The 27,888-nt window shown below is 39.0% G+C and overlaps 1 protein-coding gene across 1 annotated transcript in view; it reads left to right on the top strand.

Moving 5' to 3' along the window:
* The first annotated feature begins 10,916 nt into the window (after positions 1-10,916).
* Positions 10,917-27,888, top strand: part of Hipk (Homeodomain interacting protein kinase) — a 30,066-nt gene continuing 13,094 nt past the window's right edge. Inside the window, 2 exon segments of the mRNA XM_018542128.1 lie at positions 10,917-11,100; positions 27,449-27,799. Of these exon segments, the coding sequence (XP_018397630.1) occupies positions 27,452-27,799 (348 nt within the window). The 5' untranslated portion in view covers positions 10,917-11,100; positions 27,449-27,451.

Here is a 27,888-nt window from a genome sequence, read left to right as displayed (position 1 = left end):
GGGGCTAGAGAATATTTCAGCGTATTTTCATTCTTTTAAAAAAGAGACAGAGATATGATATTTCATATTTATGTATCATAAAATACATTTTTATTTATAGAAGCTGTAACTTTTATTTTCAAGTTAATGAAAAATAATAACTTGTTGTATAACAATGTAATTCACGTATATTGAGATTTCCATTTGAATTGCTGACGATATATCGCCTAGAATCAATTTTAATAATAACACTAGGTAATTTGATTGTCACTCGTTAATTGTTCAGTTCACGAGACAATAGAAAGTCGAACGGTCCAATTGCATTACACTGATCAATATTTTCGACACGATATCGTCTTGAAAGTTTCCTTGACTGGGTGAAAGTTTTCTACAACAAGAAAGATAGGAATTTCAAGATCTTAAAAAAAGCTATAGATTTATGTGATTGAAGTTTGGATCGTTCTTGGAGCGAAACAATTGACGATCACTCGTATATATACATGTGACCGAAAATTATAAAAGTATGTCGCGCGAATCGTTACAAAACAAAAGGTAAAGGTGCAAACAAAATCTCTGAAAACACTGAGGAATAAAAAATTTATTCTTGAGAACAAAAATTTCCTACGTCCGTCCCAGCGTCCGGTGGTGAAATCGAAGTGATTCACTGATTCACGATCTTTATTCGCCATATCTATCAAGAGAATTTTACAAAACGACTCTTTTTCCCAAAATAGGAATTATCTCCAACAAGCCGATTTAATCGGACGATTATTATCGCCAACGCGGTAAAATACAATATATATTTTCGCGAATCTTCTTACCGTGACAAATAATTCTTGTTCACATCTGAAATGAGATTAATGCACATGGTCCTAAGTCACAATCGGTAACTCAACCTTTCCGCCTGCGAAACAGAATCTCCCCGAAGCTTATCTGAAACTTTATAACGTAGTAAGTATACAGCGAGTGAAAAATATTTTTCAAACACTGTCAAGCTATTACTTAATTCGCTTCAGATTTCGTCCACGCAGGATATATTCCGCTTTTAAAATAATGCACGGTCATAAAGGAGCTTTATGGAGTCGAGATTAGCTGTAGGTCCTGGAAGGATTTGAAACCCGGGAGGGAGGCGATTTTTCTCACACGCATGGTGCCGCACACTTTCGGCTGCGATCGTGCACGAACTCAGGCAATCGCTGCGCGAATCGTTGCACGGGATGATTTGACGTAATCGCCTCTTGCCGCGAAAGGATTCGTGGCTACCGCAGCACGCTTATATCCTGCCACCGTCGTTCGCCGTCCCGTCTCGGGGCGTTCTTTTACTTTATTTCCTCGTATGCTTTCTCCCGAGCGCTCGTCGTTCGCCCCCGAGCTCACTCACGTTGCTCGTTTTTTCTCGAGTCGTTCGCGCCTTCGTTCATAAAAATATGTTTTACTGGACGAAACTATTTTGTATCTTATGAAATGTTACGAACGTCTTCTTTTAGAAGATCTATTTCACTTACGACACAAAGATAAATGTATTAAACGATACGTTTGAAAGCTTGGTAACGATGTGCAAAAAATTGTTTCCTAATGAAGACTGTACTGTTCTAGCAAAGGAGAAGAATCTGTTACAGTCTCCTTTGCAAAATATGGCTAAAATCTTGCGTACCTGTGCACGTATTTTCCTAATTTGCTACCGGAAAATAAGCAAAACGAACATGTAAGTTCTCAGGCAAAAAATTATCGACAAGATACATTGTTCAAAATTATATTAAAAATAATATCATAGCACGTGTTAATCAATTACTCTATAAACAATGTTTTAGTGTCCTAAATAAATAATTTAGCACTAGAAACGAAGTAGTTTTTCAAATAGTTGTGTAGAACTGCAAGAAACATCAAAGTTTCACATTTTGCGCTATAGAATTGCAAGGCTATTCGTGAACTATATAAGGTAGACGTGCATGGATATCAAGGTAGAGGTCGGTACCCATTACTACTAATAAATTTATTATTCGCGTCTATTTACAACTGACTCAAAATAATCGATGCTTAAGGTGCACATCATGTGTAGACGCAATCATACACCCGCATCATGGAAACCCGACTCTAAGGTGTTCCACATTGTGTGCTTCGTCTATTTCAACTTTCATATCCGACGTCACATGCAAGTACTGACTGTCCTTAAAAGCTGCTCGTAAGGACGAAGCTAAGAATAATCTCTACTTGTGAAATTATAATTTAATAATTTCTGCCTATAAAAGATTAAAAAAGAGTACTACGCTACGTAATACATTCGCTACGCGAATGACATTCAACATTGGGACATTAAGAAAAATAAATAATTAATCAACATCTTTCTCTTGATATAGCTTTTTAATTCTTTAAAAATGAAAAATAACTTTGTCAATATTAATACGTACATAACTTTTAAACATATATACATATGTTTGAAGAAATTTCAAATTATAATATATACAGATAATTTAATTATAAAATCGACAATCACGGGTTCTTCACACACAATCGCTGAAGAGTTGACCAATATATATTATATAAAATGAAAAAGTGTTTTGAAAGCCGCAAAATATGCTTGCGAGGAAACAGATAAATGACTTCCTGTTTTATGAAGCACGGAAACCGCGACAATCGTAAACGCAAAAACTATAATCGTGCTGTGAAAAGAGGAAAACGAGAATAAGGTGGACTAAATTCGGTCTATTGGTAATAAAATTATACGCATCGAGCGTCAGTAAGCCAATTAGGTCTATACGTATCTATATAGCGAAACCTTACGTTGATTTGAGAAATAGGTGAACTGCAGGAACGTACTTATTATTGTATAAACCTCATTGAGACTTTTTGTTTCCGGAAAAGTTTTTGTCGGAAAATCAATATTCTGGAAACTTTCTCTTATTATTTTCCGTTGAATCAATGATTCGCATCTCTGCTCAATAAATTGAAAAAATTCTTCTCTTCTTTACATCTTAAACAAAATCGGCTTAAAACGTTGCTAATTTCTGTTGGACATGTAATTTCTATGTAGCTTCCTAATTATATTCTCAATTATATCGTGGCGTGATGCTCGCTTTTCCTCACGTATGCACCGCACATGCGTTGATGACGCACTAACGGATAACAGAAATACAATCCGGTCGAGAGGAGGTGATGGAGTGACGGGCACGGAGGCGAAATGGTCTCGAGAGGACAGACACGTGTGATCACACGAGTGGAAATGATAAAAGAAACGATAAGGCAAATTTATACACGAGGTCGAGGCTAAGTAGCAAAATTTAGAAGCTAGCAAATACAATGACGAAAAAGAGCATTCGGACAAAAAATATAAAGATAAAAAATATAATATAAACGAAATATAATAGAATAAATATTATATTTTATTGATAAAATAAATTTATACTGATCGTATATTATATTTTATAAATATAATACAAATATAATATAAAAGTGAGGAGAGACGTTTGACTAATATATTTTGATTAATCTATTATACAATTAAATTTTAGAACAATTGACAAATTAAATAATGAATTTTTGATTCGCTTTCCTTTCTTGCGCGACGTCTCGATCTTTTCGTCGATTTCTTTATCACATGATCACGATTTGCTGAGAGTGCGAAAAAAATTCTTCTTTCCTTTATCCATTCTAATTCCTTCTTTCTCATGATTTTTCACTGCGCGTTAGACTCTTTCGCGAAGCTCTTTTCTCGGTGAACGGTCCAGGGCCGTCCGAGAAGTAAACCTTCGAGCAAAACAACTTTCAGAGCCCGCAATAATGTACTTTCACATTTGCGAGACCAAGGTATTGAATCGCTGGAAACTCGTTTCATATTATGAGAAAGGAAAAGAGAGTGAAGGAGTGGGGGGAGAATAGAGAGGAAGAGAGAAGGAAAGAGAAAGGAGAGACGAGGACATAAACAGGATGAACATCCAGAGAGAGAGAGAGAGAAAGAGTGAAGTAAGAAAGTATAAACATAGATCGAATCGACTGTTTTTTGTGCACATCAGTGTGTTTCATAGATTTCCCACAATTCCCACTTAGAATATCGTGCATGGAAAACAAATTATCTCGAATATCGCACGAGAGCGACGATTTTCGGCTTCTGTGGAATAAATGATTGCCGCTTCTTTAAAATTGAAGATTTGTCGGATTTACGAGTAAAATTTACGCGCAATTTTATTTGTACCGGTCTTCCTCAGCTGATACCTACATTCCTGACCGGAGTTAGGAAACGAGACAACCGTTAAACGCGAGCACTGCGATATTTAGGTCGGTATTCATAGTCCATTCTTATTTTAAGATCGTCTTAAGTAATGTCTTGGTGCTAATGTGACTCTCTGATTGGTTCATGACAGCGTACTTAAGACGCAATCCTAAATATCGAATCGACTATGAATACCGGCCAATGAGTGCTGTAGCATCTTAAGACACATTACTTAAGACGTTCTTAAAATAAGAACGAATTATGAATACTGCGCTTAAACAGTGATCCGTATTCAACTGTGTCTTCGCGTAGGGTACCGGGTGCGATGGCCTAGTGACATGCAGAAAATCTTATTGTTGCAGTCTTAGCGTGCAGTCCGCGGCATCGCTACGCCGCACCGCGTAATTACCGCAGTCCGAGCGGAATTGTTTTGTGATTGAAAGTAGCGAGGCGGACGCGCGTCGATGAATTTATGGGCTAACTTCGACGATGGAGAAAAAAAAGAAAGAGAGAAAGACGGGAGGGGGAGGCATGAGTTTAGCGTAATACACTCCTTTTTTCCAATTGAAAGAAACTCGCGTTGCACTTATATCCCAACAGCTGCATAAATAATTATTCTTATTCGACTATTTATTTTTCGTCTCGATAAATCTTATATCGCAGTAAAATCTCCGCGCGCGTCTTTTGACACACGTATTTGAAAAGTTAAGTATATCACTTTTGTAAACATATTGACTCGGCGAAGCTTTTTGCTCGATAGAATCTTATGATAAAAGATAAAATACAGACGTGAGATAGCGATATCCTTCAAGACGCGACTAAAGATGTATCATATCCCATTCTTACAATCGTGAGAGAGAGATATTTATATTTTAAAGAAACTATACACATGTAAAGTTTGCAGTTATTATTAGGCGCTTGAATTAATTCTCGCTGTTTTTTGCTTAAAAAACTCGTGCTTATTTTATGAAAAAGGTACCTGATATTTTGTTCACAATATTGTCCATCGAAAGCTATAACCTTTTCCCACTTTTCGGGTAACAAATGGATTCCGCGGTAGAAAATTAGAATATTTGCACGCAGAGACTGCAATAAAACTTTATATCACCTTGATGTACTTAAAGAATACTTCCAAACGTGTGTATAATACATCCTGAAATACGTTGATCAACAATAGCACCTGAAGTGTAATTTTCTTTGTACTTAAGAGATTGCTACATATTAATGACGAGTAACATTTAGGATTGGGAAATTCATTTTGTAAAAGCAGTTAGTTACACTTTCAGTTTTATCTATTATAAAAAATATTGCACAAATATATTTCCATATACACGGCTCACAAAAAATTGCAAAGGGACTACCTTTCTAACGTTTGTTGATCTTCCTGACATTTTTTTGTAATAAGAGCGCGTACAACATAAGCGCACGTCCCGCGTGCAATTGTCTTGCTGTCAAACGGAGCGTGTACTTGAACGATCATATAATTTTCATGGAATGCTATAAAATATTGTAGTTACAAAATATATCAAAACTCAAAAATCGATTTTTTTTAAGTTTCTGATTGAATATGACCCCAAGTAATCCAATCTAATAAAAATAATGGTTTTCAAAATTAATTTTTTATTTAACTTTAATTAAATAAATTTTAGCATAACTTTAACGAATTCGTCCTTTGTTCATTCAACTTTTAACTTAACGAAATTAATTTTATAAACCATTAACTGTAACATTTAATTTAATTTAAAAAAAAAAAACATTAATTTACCTGACGCTGATAATTTTCTTTACGTATAGCAGATTTTTGCTTACAAATGATTCTTAAAAAATAAAATTTCATGGTCACTTTCAAATTTACGAAAAATTCTATTACATTAGTTTCACAAAAGTCAATTTTCGGACAAGAGTTTAGGTTGCAAGATGAGAGAAGAATGTAATACATGTAAAGATAATGGTCTCTTTAAATTTTTTTACGTGATTCTTATTCCAAAAGAATAAAATTTCACCCCAAAAAATTTAAAAAAAGTTCAAAATAAAAGAGAAGAAAATTTCTCAATGCTAATTAACGCAAATTGTTAAAAATGGCTTACGGTTTATTGCCTAAAATTATTCGCGGGCGAGGTCAGAAAGTCCCGCATTCGTTTTGCATGATTCTGGCGTGCACCAAATTAGAAGTATTTCGCGCCGGTTGTCTTTATATTGGCACTAACACGCCGTCTTCTCTCGAAGATCCGGTTTCACTTGGCTCGCAAACGGAAAGATATTCCGCGATGCGGGCGCGGGCCGATTTAAGATTTCTTATTTTTATTATATTGTGTCATTTCTTATGGCGCGTAACATGGTGGCAAGTAGCTGTACGGTAAGCTCAGATACGAAATTATGTCAGTATAAAAAAAAACGATTTCAGATAAATCAAAGAAATCTACTTATGTTCGTTTCTTTGTTTCTATATTAATGTAGATAACTTTCAATATCGTTTAATTTATTCTTCTTCTTTTAATTCTTATAATTGGAACTAAAAAAATACGAGAAGTAAGAAATTAAAGTTAATTAAAAATAACAATAAATAAATAAATTTAAATAAATTTAACGAATAAAAATAAATAAGTAAATAAGTAATTTTTAAATTTTTTAAAGTGAGATTCATTGAAAAAAATTTAGAAGATAAAATATTTCCTACTTAATATAAAGTTAAGCTATGTTAATAGAAATTGACATTAAAAATTAAACTGATTAATCCTGATTTTCTAAGGTTTTTACAACTTTATAGATTTATTTATATTTTTATTTATATAATAGTACCGATCAGTTTGGCTTTTGAAAAGCTTATGTAAAACAATTACGATTATAGTTGTATAGAAATAAAAAAATAATAATTTTACAAATTAATTTTTATTATATGTAAAATAACAGACAATATACAGCAAATGCCTAGATATTTTCACAAAACATTATTTTTTTATGTATTGTAATAATAATTAATTACTTGTGTGTATAAGAGAGAGACTTTCCATACATATAAGATATGTAGGTATTATTTATTTAGGTTTAATGTATTAGTGTCTCATGTTGGTCTCTTTTTTTTTACAAGCATCGAGGCGAGCGGAATTTTTTCGCCTCGTGACGATCGATTGCTTCTGTTCAGTTTAATATATACATACTAAATCGCGAAGCCTGTTTTTAAATATACTGTGCGTTGCGCAGCAGGAAAGAAATTTTCCACGAGAGGGAGAAAGAGAGAAAGAATAGGGGGGAGGGAGGTGAGAACTCCAAATGTGAGTAACGTCATATAATACATTATTATAAATCACGTCGTCAGAGCGGGGATAAAAACTGTATGTGTTCGTTATATTTAGCCAAACATATTTGCAGCTCGATCCGACGAGACGCGATTGCTCGCGTTGGCGCGTATATTATATTGTTTTTAAACCAAATGTTAAAAATCGCGAATCTGATGTAATCGCGTGAAAGTGCTTGAAATTTTACTCGTTGGTGCCACAAGCACGATATTACAACTCAGAGCGGTCTGATCCCGGCACAGACCTATTGTTTTCATACTTTTTCGTACGAGAGTCAGCGTGGCACGGCACGGTGCGGTGCGGCGCGACGCGAAAGGAGAATGGAAATCACCGACGGTGGAAACTGTTACGCTCGTGCTCTATATAGCGACGTCGAAGCTAACATTGCGAAGACCCGACAATGTTGGGTGAGCAAACCGTGAAAACGCTGAGTTAAAATCCGTACTTTCTGCGCGGAGCAGCAGTCGTCAGTTTTTTCGAATTGACGCTTTTCTTTTACAAAAAAATTTCCTTGTCCTTCAATTTAAACGATAGATGAAAGGTTTGTTTAATCAACTAAGTAATTCTTTATACTTCGAGGAAAAGTATCAACTGGAAAAGAAAACACGGGATTTTTAACAGTAACATTTGATCACACAATGGTATAGAATTCATTTTTTTAAATATTCATTGTTAAAATATTTAATGCCTCCCTGCCTAGGGGCGTACGACTTTCCACGAGAAGCGAGGTTCACCCCATCTCTTTCCCCTACCTAAGGACGTGCAACTTTCCACGCGAAGTAAGGTCCACTCCTCTCTCTCTCTCTCTCTCTCTCTCTCTCCCCAGAGGCTTTCCATGCGAAGCAAAATCCAGATGAAATGTCGTTACGCCTCTAGGCAGGGGGAAGTGGGGTTGGACCTCGTTTCGCGTGGAAATCATTATGCTCCCCGTAACTAAAGGGGAGGGGGTGTAACGTAGTATTTAATATTATATACATATACTAGAAATAAAACGATATACTACTTTTATTAATAACTTTTTAATGAATTATCGACCGCTAACTAAGAACTCTTTTGGAGGTCACTCAGAATATAATATATGTATATAATTTATATAATAATTAATACATAATCCAAGTTGGGAACCTTTTCTTGTAAGTGATTCTTACATATACATATAGTTTAACATTTCTTAAATGTATTTATATAAAAGTGTATGTTTAAAAGGCTGCGGATTATTAATTAGCCAGATACTCTGAGTATTATAAATAAAGTATATAAATGTACAGGACACGTTCTACTGTATGGACTTTCAATTACAGAAATTCTAAATATTAGGAATCTTAAATCGGACTATGAAGTAAGATATCGTGTTGTCATATAAATCATGTATTCTCTTAGCAGATATATACAAGTATTTAGATATTTTACAATTAGTCAAGCACGAAATTTGCTTCGTTCGATGAAAATATAAAAGATATTTACGTGTCTCAAAAAGCAAGAGTAGCGAAAATATAAGTGATATCGAAACAATAAAATAAGAGATAATGAACTGACACGACATAATTCGTGGATTTCTCTTTTATTATCTTTATGCGTTTTACATATATCGCGGCTGAGAGAACGTAAACATAGGATAAAACGGGATTAAATCGATATAAGACATTGAAAAGTTTTGACGCAATCGCTCGAATACTTGTAGGTTTGAGAAATTAAAATTATTGATTGCGCGGCCAACGCGTATTGTAAATGCAAAAGAGTATTGTACACATATTGTTTTTAAAAATAATATTAAAATATATTATCTTAATAACAAGCAAATATATATAATGAATCGTGTTATTTGGATGAACAAAAAATATTTATACAATCAAGAAATTTTTAACTCTTAAGAGTACGATTATTAAAAAAAAAAAAAAACTATTCTTTGTTCGAATATTTTTCGTATTAATTGTATATGCAACTTGGTTACAGAACACGTTTACATAAATTTCGGGCGGAAGTCATCAGTCTCCCAATCGGCAGAATCGGGTCGCCGATCGAAGAAAAGTCGAGTATTTCTGCGCTTTCGAAATGAGGAATCGCCGACGATCGCAAAATAGAACGCCCAGATGGGGTCTCAACGTTGCAAACCACGAGAGAGCTTCCTAACCTCAAAGACAGCACGAGTCGTGAATTTTTTCGACAGGAGCCGCGGGGCGCCTGAAGCGCCTGCGCTTCGTCCAGCACTGCGGCAGATTCGTGGACTGCTACGGAAATTGCCGACCGCGTCCCGTCACGCGGCGGTTGACTCCATCCCGATCGTCCCAGCCTGATCGCGGTCGCGGGTAGTGCGTGGTGGAGCGCGGTTCGTAACGGATAGATTGATAGCAGTGGGGACTGCGTCACGTCACGAAATATACCCTCGAAATAAGCGGAAGAAAAAACGAGGAGGAAAACAGCAGGAAAACGTGCGCGCGCGCGACAGAGTGGGTGTGAGTGTGTATGTGTATGCGCGGGTGTATGGAAAAGAAGAAGCGAAAAGGAGTCGACGTAGGGACGAGACTGCACGATCGTGGAGTCGCTCGTCGAGACAGCTCGCTCCGGAACTAGGACTTCGGTGTCGCCGCAAATCGCGAAGCAGCAGCCTCCGCCGCGCCTACGACGCCGTTCGTTGCGTGGAACACGATGTACGTGACGGGGATGGAACGTGCGGAAAAGTGGCGAAAACCGTAAAGGTGGTAGCGCAGTGCTGTGCACGTCGGTGGCGATAGTAGCCCGTCGTATCGGCGGTTTCGGCAGCGGCGGCGGTAACGACGACGACGACGACGACGACGGCGGCGGCGGCGGCGACGACGACAACGACAACGACGACGACGACGACGACAATAGCAACAGTGGTGGTAAACAGTGGTGGTGGTGGTGGTGGTGACAGTGACAGTAGTGGTGCAGGGACGGCACGGAGACGCTCCGATGGTACTTCGGTGAGCGAACGTGCGGCGGTGGAGGAGAGGTACGCGCCGCTGCGTGTCGCATGTAGCACGCCGGCTCGGCGGCGGTGGCAGTGGTGGTCTGCGCGCGTGTTAGCGCGACACGCACTTGCTCGACGGGGCCGCGTATCGTCGTCGCCGTCGCCGTCGTTGCGTTCTTCGGAGTGGCGGAGTCGCGATTCGCCGTCGTCGCCGCCACCATCGTCGCCGTCGTCGTACTTCTCGTTTCTCGACGCGGTCGCTGATCTGCCGTCCCGTCCTGTCGCCGGCGACGCGGCGCGGCAACCGTCTCGTCGTCGTTCGCCGGAGTGAAGGAAAGTGAGAGAGACAGAAAGAGAGAGAGAGAGAGAGAGAGAGAGAAACAGAGAGCAGCATCAGACATTACTCGTCGTCGCCATCATCGCCGCCGCCGCCGCCGCCGCCGCCGCCGCCGTCGTCGCCGTCGCCGTCGCCGCTCCTCTCTCTCTCAGTCGCTCTCGCCGGGGGCCACCGCACCGAAGGCGTCCGCGCGACGAGCCAGGCCAGCCGCTACGCAAGATGGCTATGTGCCGCTGACGGGTGGCCGACAAACCGGACAGGAGTACAGACAGTCCGCGGATAATCGGAACATGCGGCTACGTGACCGTCGGGCCCGTCCCTGAAGAGAGAGACCCTGGCCAAGAAGCGAGAGGTAAGCGAGACGTATGTGTGTACGAGAGCGAGTTTCTCTCTCTCTCTCTCTCTCTCTCTCTCTCTCTCTCTCTCGCTCGTAATGGATTTCTCTATCTTTTGGTTTGTACATTCGTCAATAGACGAATTTCCACGGTCGCTTATTCGCCTGGGCCTTTTCCCTCCTCCTTTGTCCTTTTTTCTAATCCGCTTTTTCGGAGTACCCTCCGGAGTAGAGTCGGAGCGACAAGGTGGGCCAACGTGACAGGAGTTAAACGTCCGTTCCTGGCTCACGTTATACTCGGCGTGCACGTTGAACGCTATACAACGGCTGACGATCGGGCGAAACCGTACGTGCCATGGACTATACCGGCATCGCCGACGATCACCTTACACGAGGTGAAGATGCGGTACACGCACAGGTACGCGCGCGCTGACTACGTGGCCAAAAAGTATAAACAGTCTCTAAAGTTGAGAGTCCTCCCTCCCCCTTCTCATCCTGAGGAGGTCTTCCTTGAATAACGTCGATCGCGCGCTGATCTTCCGAACTTTGCGCGAACAACCAAAACTTCCCGATCTCTTTTTCACGCGAAATTGTTCTCTCCCCCCCCCCCCCTCTCTCTCTGTCTGTCTCGTTTTCTTCTTGAGCGAAAATTCACTCATCATCGGGAATCTTCCACGGACGTGGAATTATACCTCGTGCGCTCTCCGTATCTCCGTGAGGTTTTCGCGCATTGATAACGACCTGTCTCTTCTCCTTTCTCTATCCCCGTTACCCTTCTCTCGCATCCGCAAATACACTCGCCCTCTCTCTCCGTCTCTTTCTCTCACACACACACACACACACACACACACACACTCTCTCTCTCTCCCCGGCATACGTCTGCGTGGCTGGCAGTCTATCAGTGCCTACACTTTGTCGGTCCGCACTTTCCCCCGTACCAGGCTCCGTCCTGTCGATTGAATAGCAGCTCCTACTATATGGCTCCTATTCTATACACGCGTGCTGTACAATCGCAAAATGGGAAACCGAGACCCTGGAAACATCTGTCGCGACCGGAGGCCGACCTAACCTCCAAAACTGCGGGAAGCCTATTATCGTCATCGTCGTCATCGTCGTGAGCGACACCCCACGCGTGTCTCATTTTCGAATGTCATTCTCCAGCAACCTGATTCGTCTAAAAAAATCATCTTGCACACATTGTATTATTTCATATATAAGGATGGTACTCCGGAGCACTGAATTATCCCCACGCGAAACTTTTGTAAGATACTCCGTTTTTCAACTTTGTCGAAAGCGATGGAGTTTCTCGCTCCCGGTCACTCTCTTCGATGTAGATCGACTCCTCCGCTCTCCTGACGCGCTTCTCGCCTCTCTCGGAGGCCGGTGAGAGCGAGACAAAACGCGACCGAGGGGAGTCGAGACGAGAAAACGTCGGTCACGATGTGGCTTCCGCAGGACGACCGGCGGAAAACGTCGACGCGGGTTTCCCTTACAAGTCGATTAGCTTTCGACGTAACCTAGAAATCGCGAATTCGTGCTGGTGCCGAAATGGGCGTAACTGCATTAACCGTGGAACGCTACTCGTATTTAACTCGCACACTCGTATCGCGGAGAAAAATTGTTTGGTTGAATTAATTGGAATTCTAGTGGAAAGATACCAACGATCCAGAATTCTGATTAAATCCAAGTACTAGAATTCTAGTCGAGATAATCAACATTCACAGAATATTTTCTTGGGTAAATCTAATAGAATTCTAGTAAATTTTTAACTAATGGAATGAAATTCTAAATATATTTTTTTGTTATCTCAATTAGAATTATGGATCGTTCATATTTTTCACTAAAATTCCAGTTAATTACTCTAGGGTGAAAATTCATTCACTATTCATTCGTTTACATTTTTTTATCCACTTTATAGATTGCAAAGTGGTGAAAATGTGTATAATTTTCCTCTATATATAGACTGACAAAAATGTTTGGTTGAAAGTGGACAAAACCAGCAGATTCTAATTTATACCAATCAGATGATTTAATTTGAAAATAATCTTCTGATTTGGCTATTTTCAATCAAACCATATTTCTCAATGCGCATCCATTCAATTAATGTATTGATTTAGTATTTTTAACAGTTGTAACAATATTACGTAAATAGATAGGAACTTGATAAGTTTTATTCAATAGTTGTGAAGCAGTTTTCCTGGTAAAAATATGTGCAATTTGCGTAGACATTTATTCGTCTAAAGTTGCCTTTATAACAAACATTTGAATATTAGCACTTAAATCCACATAATAAAGTACCTCTATCTGCTTTTTCATCTCTTGTTCGAACTGGAAATTGTAAAATTCACATTAAAGATCTTTTTGATCGAATAAGGTTTTTATTTACATTGAACGTTTCTCGGTCGATTTTTACTTAATATCTTTTATATCTATTATTGATTGCAAGCTACAACATACGTTGGATAATTAGACTGATACTATTTTAACATAAAAAGGTGGACTTTAATGCTAAACGATCTATTTAATAACAAATACTTGAATTAGCTATAGAGTTGAAACCTCCGTCATTGGTATAACGAATTATTCACAGTTTTTGTCACCGCTCCTTATTATTTTCTTTCTCTTTTTCTCTCTCTTACACTTAAAGATAATTGTTAGAGATAAACGCATCAGTTTCTTTATACAGTAGTTTCCTCCGCGTGGAAATGTAGACTGACGCGCGCGACGGAACTGATTTCGAATACAGAACATTCTCTCTCGGCGCGACATCGAATTTCAAATCGCCGCGACGACGACAACACCGTTTCCCACGACGCAACCGCGTCGTCGGAATTGTCCGTTCTTTCCACGCGCGAGTTCCTCGGTGCATCGCTATTAGTTTCTTGCAAGAAATATTCTTCGCGAATATCGATGGCGAGTATGAATAACCCGTTCGCGAAGCGTCAGCGGCGAGAACGCGCGCCATCGGGACCTTATTTAGACTTTTCCGCACGCGGGTATGATTAGAGAGCCCGCGGCTTCATCTTGGCTCCGCCTTACAACGCGAGCCACCGGCTGCTGACGCATTCTTACCCGCTTCGTCTCACATTGATTACCACTGCGCTGTATTTCAATCGTCGTCGCGTAACCGATCCGTCGTCCGCGCCGAGAGAGCTTTGCGAGCGAGACGGATTCCGGAATCTGCTCGCAATCTGGAATCCCCTCGGTCGTCGCTGCCTTCGCAGGAAAATCCGATTACCGTGACGCGCCGTATTTTTTTTTTTTTTTTACATTTGTAGTTAGCTCCTCTCGAAACATCTGTCGCTCGTTGGTCGACGACGTAACCCGGCAGGGTCGCGAGCGTGTCTTTCTGGATCGCGATTCTCGCGCGTCACGCTATCGCTCGCGATTACCTCCGCTCGGTACGTTGTCCTCGTCGGGCCTAACGACCGTGGCTGTCAAACCGCGTACGCGCACGTACACACAACATGTATACGCTGACAAAAAAGTCCGGTAATAACAGTCAAGTGACCCGGATGATAGTTAGAACGTTAGAAGTAAAGCTTTGAAATACTTCCAGTCAAGTGTTTTGTTTTAATATAAGTAAAACTATAGCTGTAAATGTTAATTTCATTTTTTGTCCACACCGAGGAAAGTCTGGTAACAACAATAATCAAGCCTAAACGATAGTCACTTCAATACAACTTCAATCAAATGTTAATTCTTCGTTTGCAATTTGAATCTCGCTTTTAGATCAAACAGAATGTCACTCTTAAAATTTACCCTCATTTTTGTTTATTTTATTTAAGTTTCAAATTTTATTCACAATAAAGGTTTAAGCATTTCAATTAAAAAAAAATATATATTTGCTAAAATGTAAAAGAGGCGTTAAAAAGTAATCCTGATTTTTTTTTAAACCTAGAACAGTAAAAATTTTAAGCTGGATGAAAAAACCCGGATTACAGATGGAAGATTAATATAACTAAAATCAACTATGAACGATAATTTTATCTTTCTAAATATTCACTTCACTTTTCTAATTATCACACGATTAATTACTATTTGATAATATTTACTAAGTATTGCGTTGTACTTTAAAGAAAATATAACATTTGACCTACAACCAGACGTTTTTTCAATGCATGCGCAAATGTATGCATGTACGCACGAGCGAGCGTTAAATTGGCACGTCTGCGTACGGCTAAAGTTATACTTCTGATAAAAATATATCGAAACTCACACGTATAGTGGATAACTGTGTAATATTTATTCTTTCTTCATACATACTGTGAGAAAAATACAAATTGATATTTGTCACTATAATTAGGTATATGATGGTAGTAAAATAATCCAGAAGACAAAGAGCTCTATTTTTACAATTATTACTGCTATAAAGTTGGCAATAATAATTATAGTTGTAGTTTTACGAAAAAATACGTCAGAAATGACTACAAATAGTCGAATTAAGAAAACTTTTTTTCTCTCTCGATGTAGGCTTGACGAGTTTTGTCACCGCGTTGTACAGCTCCACAATCGAATCTCAGCTTCGGAGTGGATCGACGACGAGAAATCCACTCCGCAATGCATATCCCGGGGTGTGTTGGATTTTGGGCACACCCCGTATATGCGCACTGCTGGGTAGCCTCCATCGGGGTATATCCAGCAGTGCTCCGACCGTTCCGATGCGGGTATATCTCCCTATACCTGGCTATTAGCATGGAGAGCCCGTCGCCCTTCGTTTTCGGCGATGGCCATTGTCCTGGACGTAAACCCGGGGCTTTTCGAGTCCAGTCTCGTCGATGAGCGCCGAAATAACGCGTCGGGGAGTGCCCCGACCGACCGAGCGCGCGCCGCGCCGTGCCGTAATTAGCAATTTTGCGAGGAGGCAGGCCTGAATTCGGTAAGGGCTTATCGATTCGCTCAGCCGGCGGTTTACGTTTCGTAATTCGCCTCGGGTTTTGGCAGCTCGTCGTACCGTACGTTGGTTGGTCTCCTCCCGCGTTAAATGTATGGGGCGAGATATACAAAGTTGTTTCGCACCCGGCTGAGAGAAAGAGAGAAACGGCACGTCGCCAAATGTCGATCAAATGCAGTTATACGCGGCAAGGAAAACACACTGTAAACTTTCCGTACGAATTGCCATACCTTTTTCCGAGTCTTATACAAAATCGAGCGAATATCTCCGAGCACGACGAAATAATTATGGTCAGGAGCTGCGTTTTTATAGTTATTTTATATTAGTTACGATATATTGGTAGTAATATTAATTAATAATTATCTTTATTATTCTAAATAAAAAGATATACATTTGGCACCGAAAATGACTATGAGTTATGTATCGAAATACGTTTCTGTTGTCAATGTAGAGCGATAAAACTGCGCAGACAAATATATCTGCTTATCGAGCCAATGATTGCCGAAACAGTTTTCATTGTACTCTCACTCGTTCGTTCATTGGCATGTTTTGTCACGATCCCCGAGACGAATACGAGATATGACGTGATATATACGTATACGATATAACGATTTCGCGAAATCGCGCGCGAGATACAATCAGTCGAGGCGGGGAATTTTTTATGTACGTGTGCATTTCAAAAGTATACAAGCGATGTTTGGAACGGCTCGCTGCGAACTTGGCATATTTCGCAAACGTGGCTCATCCGGCGAGTGCGATACGTTTCAGATTCCCGCTATATTTGAAAAATACAAATGCACACGAAAAGGTTTTGTTGAAGATTTAAACATTTAGTTACGTACATATTTAAAATCGTTGAATCATCCAAATAATTGTCTTTTAATAGGACGCTTCAACTGATCGCTAGATTAAATTTTTTTTGATATCTGTATTTAGTTAAATTTTTAGATATTTTAATAAATTTGGATTTGCACACACCTCTCTGAATTAAATCGTTTACGACGTACTTTGATATTGCACTTAATGTCGCTCGACCAGTATAGTTTTTCACCTATTCTACATACGTGTGTTAATTTCCATATGGCGACTGGCGTCGCGACGACGTATGCAACCCGTACCGGAGATCCTCCTTAATCCTAGAACTCTCGATCCTACCTTTGATCCCAGAACGAAGAGCGGGTACGACAAAAAAGGACTATACGTACACTCCCGAGCTGTATGATTTTTTGTTTCCGCCTGACGAAGGGCAGATACAGGAAATTATAGCCGGTGGCCCTCTCTCAGGGCCGTTACCTGAAATCACAGATAATAGCCGAGTATTCAGTATCTATACGCGCTTTTGAATACCCATTAGTTTGCATACAAATGGAGAAAGTGCCTCGAATGACAGTACGGTAATCATATACGATCGCGAAATGACAATGCGCGCTCTAGGAATACGCTGTTTCCTGGTTATTTCAAATCGTACATTCTCGTATGTATATTCAAGAGACGATCAGCATGATATAATTAATAAATAGCTCAAATTAATCCTTACAGGGCGGTGGGTTTATTTTTAAAATTTCTTACAGATTTTTTTTAAATAAAATGTATAATTTTCTCATTGTATCTTGCGTGAAAATGACACTACTCGTACATCAGCATTATTATAGTGACAAGTTTGTCCTGTAAAAGTTAACGACATAGCATAATCATTGTGCTGTGTATATATATTTGTGTTTTCTATTCATATATTAACGATTATCTGAAATGCCTTTATATTGCAGTGAAAAATTATTATTGTTAACTGTATTATTGATTATTTTCGGTTAGTTTTTGATAATATTATGTGAATATGAATTTATTCATAATTTTCTAAAAAAAAAAAGTAAGTAGAAATCAAATAAAACAGAATAGGCATGTTAAGTGATTTATTATGGCAATATTTCTAAAAATAAAAAATGGTAATCGTATAATAAAATGCTTTTTTATTGTGTGTGGATGGAATTGCATATTAAAAAATTGTAAAGAATACTTATTAAAAGAAAGAAAAAAATATTTATTTTACGACATTTCACATTTTCTCACCGGTGGGATGTGTGTACTATAATAAAAACATTCCAGGGGACTATTCCCGAGTTAAGAAAAGAATGTATGTAAAAACCGGAAGCCATCCAAAGCCGAAGGGCAGGAATAAATAAAAATGATAGCAGAGCATATATGGACGCGATGCTCGGGAAGCATTTGAACATTGAAACATTTTACTCGTGAGTTTTAGTTTTCTGATTACGCGCGGGTAACTTTTCCGAAGTTTTGCTTCGTGAAAAAGTGGATTCTAGTGGAATATATACGACGTTTTGTAGTCTCGAGTCTCCAAGTTTTTTTTTTCATCCAGCATAGCCTTAAAACTTTCTCTCTCTCTCTCTCTCTTGCTCGCCCCTGCATTTTTTCTCTCTTTCTCGCTTTCTTTCGATCTTTTTCGAACGAACCTCACGATACACGGTTGCACTATACATGTGCGGGCATTTCAGAACGCACGTTGCCTGTCGGTTAGAGCATTTTTGTGCAGGCTGTTCTCCTTCACGGCTCACATGCGTGTGTGTGAGTGCGTCGAACTTACCTGCAGCACGCACGCACGCACTTGTATCGGAGTAATGTTGCACCGGCTGCTAAGCGGTGACACGTCACGTCTTGCCGAGGGCAACTGCATTTTACCACGAATTTCAGCTACGTAAGTCTATCTGCTAAGATTGTTGGCAACTGTCCAAACGTTAATCGCCTCAATTTTGCTTCAACGCGCGCCCGCGCTGTTGAAAAATGCACATTTTCATGAAAGTTATTCAATACTAGATTTTTTTTATTCTCGACGCTCTTGATTTAGTTACGTTCAATTAGATTAAATTATTTAACGTGTGGTGAAATTATCGATTTACTAACTAACGTTATTAACGCTACGGATAATTGTTTTTAGAAATTCTCGTTATATTGTATATAGAAATTGTTCCGCATGCACAGAGAGAGAGAGAGATTTTACAGGGTAAAATACCACGTGTGTGTGTATTGTCGATTTGCCTTTGTTACGCAAAAGCGCGAATTCTGATTCGACCGCGCGATTCGGGATTTCAGTTCCTAAATTTCGATTTACGAGAGAAAAAAGCGTGTACAATTCTTTTGACAAGGACGAAATACCGAAATTGTTGCAGAACGTAGTAATCGTAGTAAATTGCATCCTCGTATCCACGATACGCCCTAGAAGCTCAACGGAATAAAGGATATCCTTTTCGGGCCGTAATGACGCGTCGACGGAACGTGTTTCCCCTCCCGCAATATTCTACGTTAACTCATGCCCGGCTCCGCAAGCCATTATTACTGCTGCGGGTGAAGGGTTTTCTTAGCTTCCCCCCGTTCACAATGGTCTGTGCCGCCTTCGCTTGAAATCCGCTGTAAGAAATATATGTCGATGGAAAGTGTCCTCTCTTGTTACGAGAGGAGGAGGAGGTGGCTGTCTTTCCATCGTCCGAAGGAGTTTGATCGATATATGTATAAATATTCGTTCGGTCATAGGCGGAGCTTCGTCGCAAAATCATCATGTGATGTTTCCAGACGGTACACCCCTTATAGAAATTTAATACTAGAAGGTAATAATTAACTCTGGAATATGCTATTTATATTTTTTTTTCTAATACATTAACACATTACTTTGGATGCAATTTCAGTTACCGGACAATTATAGTAACTCTGTCTAGTGAATAAAAAGTCAAGTGGAAAGTAAAACTGTTTAGAATCCTAATCTAATCAAGATGTAATGTTGTGTCCGCAGTTACTTACTGCGCACAAAGAAGCACAAAATTTGAATCTATTTGCCGAATAAAAACAATAATAAGTGAACTACGCAATTTTAACTAATAGTGGTCTGTTAATACTATGATAATAACTGAGCAAGTGTCTACGCAAGTTGCATATAAAACTCTAAAATTCTTGTCCATTTTTTATGCAGTGATTGTTACAGCTAATACGAATACAATAATATTACATAGATAGTATCATTGAACGGGTGGTTAAGAAAACTGGATACATTTCTATCAGGGAATTGAGAATTTCTTTACTCTTTTTTATGTCTACTTTATAGGTTACAAGGTATTACATTGAGAAAAAGGTATTTAAATTCTAAATAAAATTTTATTTCTGTAGCAAAATAAACCATATATTTTATTTTTTACAATTAATGAGATATTATGATTCATAGAAATGTAATTCTGTTATCATTTGTTTATAACCGACGAATATCGAAGAAAACATTTGCTTGCAAATATTTCAACTTTTTCTCAATAGTTATCTAAATTCTAACCTAACACTATTTTGTAATGTAAAAAATCAACTTCAAACAGTCTTTTTATTAAATGTTATTTTATAAGGTATCAAAATTTAATAAAAAGTGCACGAGCGAAAATTAATCTGCAGTACAACATTCCAGAGTTAATTATTATTTTTTAGTCTTAAATTGGCCATTAAATTGAATTTCTGTAAGGGACAGCACGCACATTGCGATAACGAAGTAACACCGGAAGTAACGGCGAAGCGAGCGAACGCACGGGTTTTTTTCGTTAAAGAAAAAGAAAGAAAAAAGTACGCATTCAAAGACGCGCGAATTTTTCTTTCGCTATTTGAAGCTCGAATAGGAAGCGTATATTCTTTTTCGACAGAATTGACGTCATAAGGACGCGCGCGTGGCCTTTCCCATTGTGTGTTAATCCTTATAACAATTGCTTAATCGCCATCGACCTGTCGGCTTCTTGTCTTCCACGAAAAGTTGCACGCTCTGTGCTTCGGCGTGCGCACCTTGCGTAATAATAACGAGCCGACGATTTATTCCGCGCGGCCGCACGTTTATTTGCGCAAGGGCGAATTTACGTAAAAAAAATTACAATTGTAGACTTCACGGAGAGCGCGGAGACAATGCGATTGACGAATGCGGACCTTTAACGCGATTATCTGTTCGTTCACGCGAGACAGCTATAATTAAGCCTTAATGAACGCGGCCGCTTTCCGAAAATAGAACATTCGAATTACCGGACAACCTGTTTCTTCGTTCTCTTATAGTTGAGCGTGTCAGTTGTTGAAATGTTCAATTGTATAAAGGAGAGGCCTAAAAATCGAGCGCGCCAAGTACGTTTTCTTTAAAGATATAATTAAAGTCTTATCTCTAAAACAGTTTTAAGACCGCGCATTTTTTAAACGCGGATTACACACTGCAAAGTCCAACAGCTTTCCGTAGATAACGAGTATAATTTCTGTTTCCTAGAAGTAGTTAAGACGATTTGGGATGCATATACTGGGCAACCGCCGCCGCGTCGCCGATATGCAGTCTTTATCAGAAGATCCGCGGTAGAACCACGGCGCGGCGGATTACATTACGCGCCGGTCGCATTTGCATTTAGGCGCGAGTATATATTTACGGCGCACCGTTCGCGGAAAGATTACGCATACAGAGAGATGCCGTTTCGCGAGCGCGTTACGCAAATGAAGCCTAATGCAACGTCCAATTTGTCGGCGTACTTTTGCCGCCGCGCGGAGGATTGTCCGTTATAAATATGGTGCGTAAATGTCGGACGTTTATGACCGGGATATCAGACGCTAATTTACAAGCCGAGGCTTAAACCTTATTCGACGCGAGGAATTAGTATTGTATATGTGTGGTATATGTCGCGATTAACATAGCCCCACGCGGCGGCGGCGCGGCGTGACTTTTCCTGGCGGCGTCATGCGTTTAATTTTTAGTTGCTTTTCGAACGATATATTGCGTCGCGTCGCGTCGCGTCGCGCCGTTTTACGTCCGCAGTGTCGATGATACTCACGCGAATATCGATATTTACCGTCGGTACGCTCTCTCGCATCTATACACGCGAGCGCTCGGTCACTTTTAAAAGCGACTCCTCGCAGATGTGTCGTGGATACATACATATTGATCATGTGCTATCAATGTACGCGGGGTGGATGCATCAGTGAATGACCGGTCACCGGTGCATGACCGCTGAATCTTTACGCTTACTTCTGCAGTCGCACGTGAAATAACGTGGTTCCGTCTCTGCGAGATGCTAATATGATCGCTGCGCAAAAAGAACGGTTTTCAAATATCTATAATCTATCTAGATACAGATCTGAAAATAATTTTGTTAAAATCATCAAAGTAATTGTATAGGATGACTGCTTGAATGTTCTATAATAATACGTATCTTTGATGGTCCAACAAAATTATTTTCGTATCTATATATATTTGCTTAAATTTTTTAATTTTTTAACAAAATCATTCTTTCCGTCTAAGTATATATCTGAACCCTTCGAGCTGTAGATCGAGAGAGAGATCTGAAAGTAATTTTGTTAAAATCATTAAAACGATTATGTAAGATGCTCGAGCTGGTTGTTAATAGAATGTTAAGACTGTAGCATCGTCATCAACGCTTTTCTACATATAATTATTTTAATGATTCAACAGAATTATTTTTAGTTTCGTATCTCTCTCTCTCTAGCTAAATTTTTGAATACTTCACCAAAATCGTTTTTTTCGTGTGCCAGATGTTGTATACGAAAAATAAAATGTTAATGTGACCAAGGAGGAAGTGATTTTTTTTTTTTTTTTACGAATGAACGAAAGTATATGCGGATAAATCATTTTTTCTGTTATATACTTTTCGCGAATGTCAAAGGAAATTCATATGCTTCTCGGAAATACGTAAATAAACGTATAGGTAATACATATACGACGCGCACGTCACGAATATCGTATGAGGTGTGTGTTCTCCCGTTGATTTTGCGGCGTCCTATATTAAGCTCTCCCTACGCATTCACGTGGCAGCAACCTAGAAAAGTGTCACCCTTAAAAATGAATAACCTTTTTATCATATATATCGTAGGCGGCAGTTTTTCCTAGCGACACCGCGGGTGTTTTTCTAAAGATAAACTTAGGTTGCTCCTTCAAGTCTTCCCCTCCCGGTGTCTCTTTTTGCGATATTCATCGAAGTGCACTGCCGGGAATCCGAAGCCACGACGAGCGCGCAAGCAGCACGGGATGGCGCATTCGGTATTGCTAAATATTGCTCCCGTAACGATTTTCGAAAAATATTACCTCGGACACTGTAAATCTGTCGTCATGTGCCCAGCGAGAGATTAACGTATTATTTATGTCCCTTGTTTGTGTGCGTTGACTTGCTATAAAACGCAAACAGCTGGACGTATCTATAACGTACAGGATGTTTTAAAAGTCCTGCAAAAAATAACGTATAAAGCCTTTACAAACGATGAGCTTATAGGATAAATTTTACTTGAATTAATGATAAAATTTATTGCTTCGAAATTTGAAAAGACATCAGTGAATAAATTCGGGTTATTCATTATTAAAAATTAAAAACATTACAGTTGCCTCCGTTATTATTTATTAGTTTTAGAAGGATTTGGCAAATATAGATATCGTTACTTATTATAACTCTAATAACTACCGATTGGAATTAACATTTTTTTCAAATAAAATCAAATTATGTTTGTTTGCTTGTACTTAATCTCTTGCTGTTTGCATTGTTAAATTGTTTTATTAAAAATAAGCGCGTTCATCTCGTACGTGACCCAGCCACGAGATGGATGCGCTACTCGTAAAAGGAAAACGCCCCGAAATCCTATATAAGGTCTATGCAAATTGAGTCAGCGAGTCTCCTGGAGGCTTCCGAGCTCTTGGAGTAGCTTTCGGGACTCTGAAAGAGATATAACTGTCATGTATGAAAAAATGTTTATTAGAAATTCCGAAAAGGTTTGTATTTGCTGTAATTCTGCTGCAGAGTATCGAAAAAGTTATTATATTGTTAAAATAAGAAAATTTTTTTATTTTTTCACGCTATAATATATCTCAAACAATTTAATTACGTCTAATGAAACCATTCATATTATTAAAAGAAGTTTAACATATGCATGTATACAGTGTGACATAAAGATAGAGTTAAAAATAACAATTTCATCTTTTTTATTTGATTCTTTTAAATTTCAAAAGGAAATATTGTTTTTTCGAGCTATATTTTGATAGAAAAATATAATATTATTGGAATTTAAGATTATCAAATTCTTTAGGAAAGATTTTACGTTGTTTATATCTAGAAAACAATAATTACGCGCGTTGAATAAAATATATTAATTTTAATTTAATATAATAACTTTTTATTTGTTAAATTTGAGAGAGAAAGAGGAAAGAGAACGTACATTCCTAAAAGATGACTAGAACTAACCGAGTCTTATCGTCGCGTTGCGCACTTTTGCGTCACCTTGTATACGCAGTCGTGAGTCCGTCAAGATAGTCTGGACACGATCGGTCACTTGGCTGTTACTTGGCTACCTCGCAATTTCGCCAGGAAAGTTTTCGCCATTTGGCGAGCAAGCTCGGATTTCCCCGTTCATCAATCGATCGGCTTGACTCATCGCGCGGAATATAAGCGCGCGTGATGCATACCTACGTAGTCGTTCATACACGAACTCGCGTAGCGGTCGCACATGCACATGGGCCGCAGGGGCCGCCGCAGGGGCCGCTACAGGGTGACGCAAAGTTTCGTTACTTTTACTCGGAGCTGAGTCACCGTGACGCGGTCTGATGAATTACCCCGAACACATTTCCGACAAGTTATTCCACGGAGTTACGGGCTGCTTATTATTTCGCTGAAACGGATTACCGCGTTCTCCATTTGCGTCTGTGCGTTCCCTGCGCTTCACGATATCGTTGTGTTGCAAAATATACGGATAAATACTATATTGTATATATTATATTATTTTATAAAAATCTCTATCTGTTTTGTACACTCGAAAGTTAAGTCTTTTTGAAAAAAGCACATTAATCAATGATTATTAGTTGAATGTATAATGTACTTTAATTAAGATCGGAGAACGTATGTCACACTGCGTGACATATGGAAAAAAGTAATAAGCCAGGCTTACGCGTGACTCGCCTTGCTTATTATTTTACAAAAGTCCACGTTTGTTCTCTACTTGAGAGTTTCTCTAAAAGCATATACATGATTAGTACGTAATTAAATAAAGTTTCACAGGATGTTGAGAATGTAATATAGTTATTAATCTCTCTCTTCAACAAATGTTTAATATTAATACTCCGATTAGGATTAGAGAAGTCTACCTTTTCGCAACCCTGCACCAAAATGCGATGGATATTTTGTCACAGTTCGCCAAGTAACCGGCATGGTCGTACTACTTGTTTGCACCACTTTGTTAAGGAACCGACGGGTGTCGAGCCGGTTAACTTAAACATAACTGTATACCTCGTGGTACCGTAGATCGTTCATAATGCCAACCAGCATTTCTGACAGTCAGCACTATAATTAGAGCACATCGCGCGGATAAATGACGGCGAGAATAGTAGAGAGAGGGAAAGAAAGGAAGAGAGAGAGATAGAGAGAGAGAGATGCGCGTATTGAGAGATGCGATAGATAGATTGAAGAAGGAAGGCAGAACCCGAGAGGGTAGAATTGAAATCGTGTTGTTTCCGAGGCATTGCGGGATTGCGATCGATCGGTTGTTTTTGTGTACCCGGTATTATTCGGGCGGCAACTCTATGAGTCACAAACGTATTGTGCAATACTCTCCGTATCTGAGTACGATCAGATGGAATTACGTTGTGTTGATACCACACGAGAAAATGGTTCCACACGCCGCTGCAATTAAGGACCTTCGTGACACTAAGGATGTGTGTGTATTACGTATTTTTTAATCAAAAATAAACAAATTATGATAATATTACAATTTTTTTATACTGTATACATGAAAGTAATAGGTACAAAAAGTTTGGCAGTAATTTAGAACCCCAATCAAATTTTTTTCAATAATAAAAACATTTAAAAAAATAATTAAGACGAAATTTTATTTCAAATTATAAAAATTGTATTGTTAAACTCTTGTTTTATATGTATTCATTTTTAAACAAAAAGTATAGAAATTATTTTTTACAGAAACTGTATGGGTACATTGGATTTTTCAATCATTAAGTCGCAATTAATCTGAATTTTTTATTTGACATTAAACTGTTTAACGTCGAAAATCGGGCACTGCAAGCGATAACATTTCGGGTGGCGTTCTCATTCTTTGTAGGTCACCTTACGAACACGTCATTTTCGTATACAAAGCAATAATTTTCAATATGAAACGTGGCAGGATTCGTATCGAGATTTACAATTTTCCGCGTTAGATTGAAGTGCTAGGAAATTCTTAAAATAGAAGACTCCCCCGAAACCGACAGATTATTCCGAGACATAAAACGTTAATGTATCCGCATGATAAGAGCGGCTAATAGCCTAGAAACGAGCTGCGAGAATTCTTAGCTATGACAAAGCAGGAGAGGATAAAAGACCGTCGTCGAGACGGTTAACTGGTAAACCTCGTGGAAATTGTTTGCTCCTCGCAAACGAACAGTCATACTTATTGGAAAAAAACCGGGAAGCGATCACTCCGCGGTTGTTCGCATGTAAAAATATGATATCTGGTGACAGCTCTTTGAGAATCACTGACCCAAACCAACACGTCGGCGAAGAAGACTTTAAAATATTCATGGTCGTTGGCTTTACTTTTTGTGTTCCCCGCAGTATTTTTTCGCCATGGTGACGCACACTTTTGCGTCGAGGTGTCTTTCAAATCTCCTGAGAAAACAGTGTCATTACTCGAATATTTAACGTCCTGATGTCATTTTAATTTTTTTGCGATACGGCAGGATGTTTAAGAGCTACTACTATATTCTTTAAACACTTAAATGCCTATTATTTCAGCTTTAGTTTCAATGATTGAATTTCAAGTCCAACAGCAATCAACGCGCGGTTTATTTAATTGAAAGATATATTTAAAATTTATAAGTAAAATTAAACTCCGACACAAATAAATCAAAGAAGAGAAGAAATCCTATTTCTGGTCAACTGAAAATTTTCGGTCAACCGGTTGATCGAAAATAGGATTTTTTTTCTTTGATTTATTTTTATCAGTTGAAATTTCATATATATAATATGTAATCGAATTGATAAGGCTCGTATAGACTGAAGCAGATCTTGGTTCAAATTTCGACCAAGGTGATATTTTTTGCAATAAATTTTTGCTTTGCAGTGTTTCGAAATGTTTATTAGTCTCATTTATTAAATTGATGATCAATTGTGATGTTATTTCCAACTTCAGTTTATCATTACGTTTCAATACCGGCGCGTAAGTTTAAAACTGAAAAATGTATTTGAAAATTTGCACATGAACATTATCTTTTAATTAAAATTTATACAGAAATATTATTAGGCCCCAAGATCCGGCCTCGCCTGTATTTGACACTTCTTCTTTATTTGTGTTAATTTAACTTTTGTCTGAGAAGCCGATATCGTAATAAGAGATTATAATAGTGAATATAAAAATACATATCGTAAAGAAATTAATGGATCGCCAGCGTTTAACGCTAATGAGGTCGTTACTTTCTGATTGCAGGGAATGTGTGACATGTTCATCCAAACACAGCAGACGAGTAGCGTCAACGGCAGCAGCAGCAGCAGCAGCAGCAGCAGCAGTAACAACACCGTTCACCACCCCAGCAAGAAGCGCAAGTTGGATTACAACGTGAGCCAGCCGGTGATCCAGCACGCATTGGTCCAATCGACCAGCGACTACCAATTGGACAATACCGGTCTGCAGCAACGGTACTCCGTGAACGGTGCTAATACCGCATTTAGCTCGCTGCACAACAATAATGCGCTGCAGAAGAGTAGCCCGAACCAGCAGACCCTGGTACGAGCCTCGACGATCAAGCTCTTAGACACGTACCAGCGCTGTGGCCAGAAGGTTCGTTCATGTCGCTTCCTACGTTTCTTTTGTCGCCGCGCTTCTAATTGTTCGACGGACAATCCATGTCCCCCCTCCCCCCCCCCCCC

The sequence above is a fragment of the Cyphomyrmex costatus genome, unplaced genomic scaffold (assembly GCF_001594065.2).
Source record: "Cyphomyrmex costatus isolate MS0001 unplaced genomic scaffold, Ccosl1.0 scaffold306, whole genome shotgun sequence".
Classification (NCBI taxonomy): Eukaryota; Metazoa; Arthropoda; class Insecta; order Hymenoptera; family Formicidae; genus Cyphomyrmex; species Cyphomyrmex costatus.
Note: the sequence above shows the minus strand (reverse complement) of the source record. Positions and strands in the feature narration are given on the sequence as shown.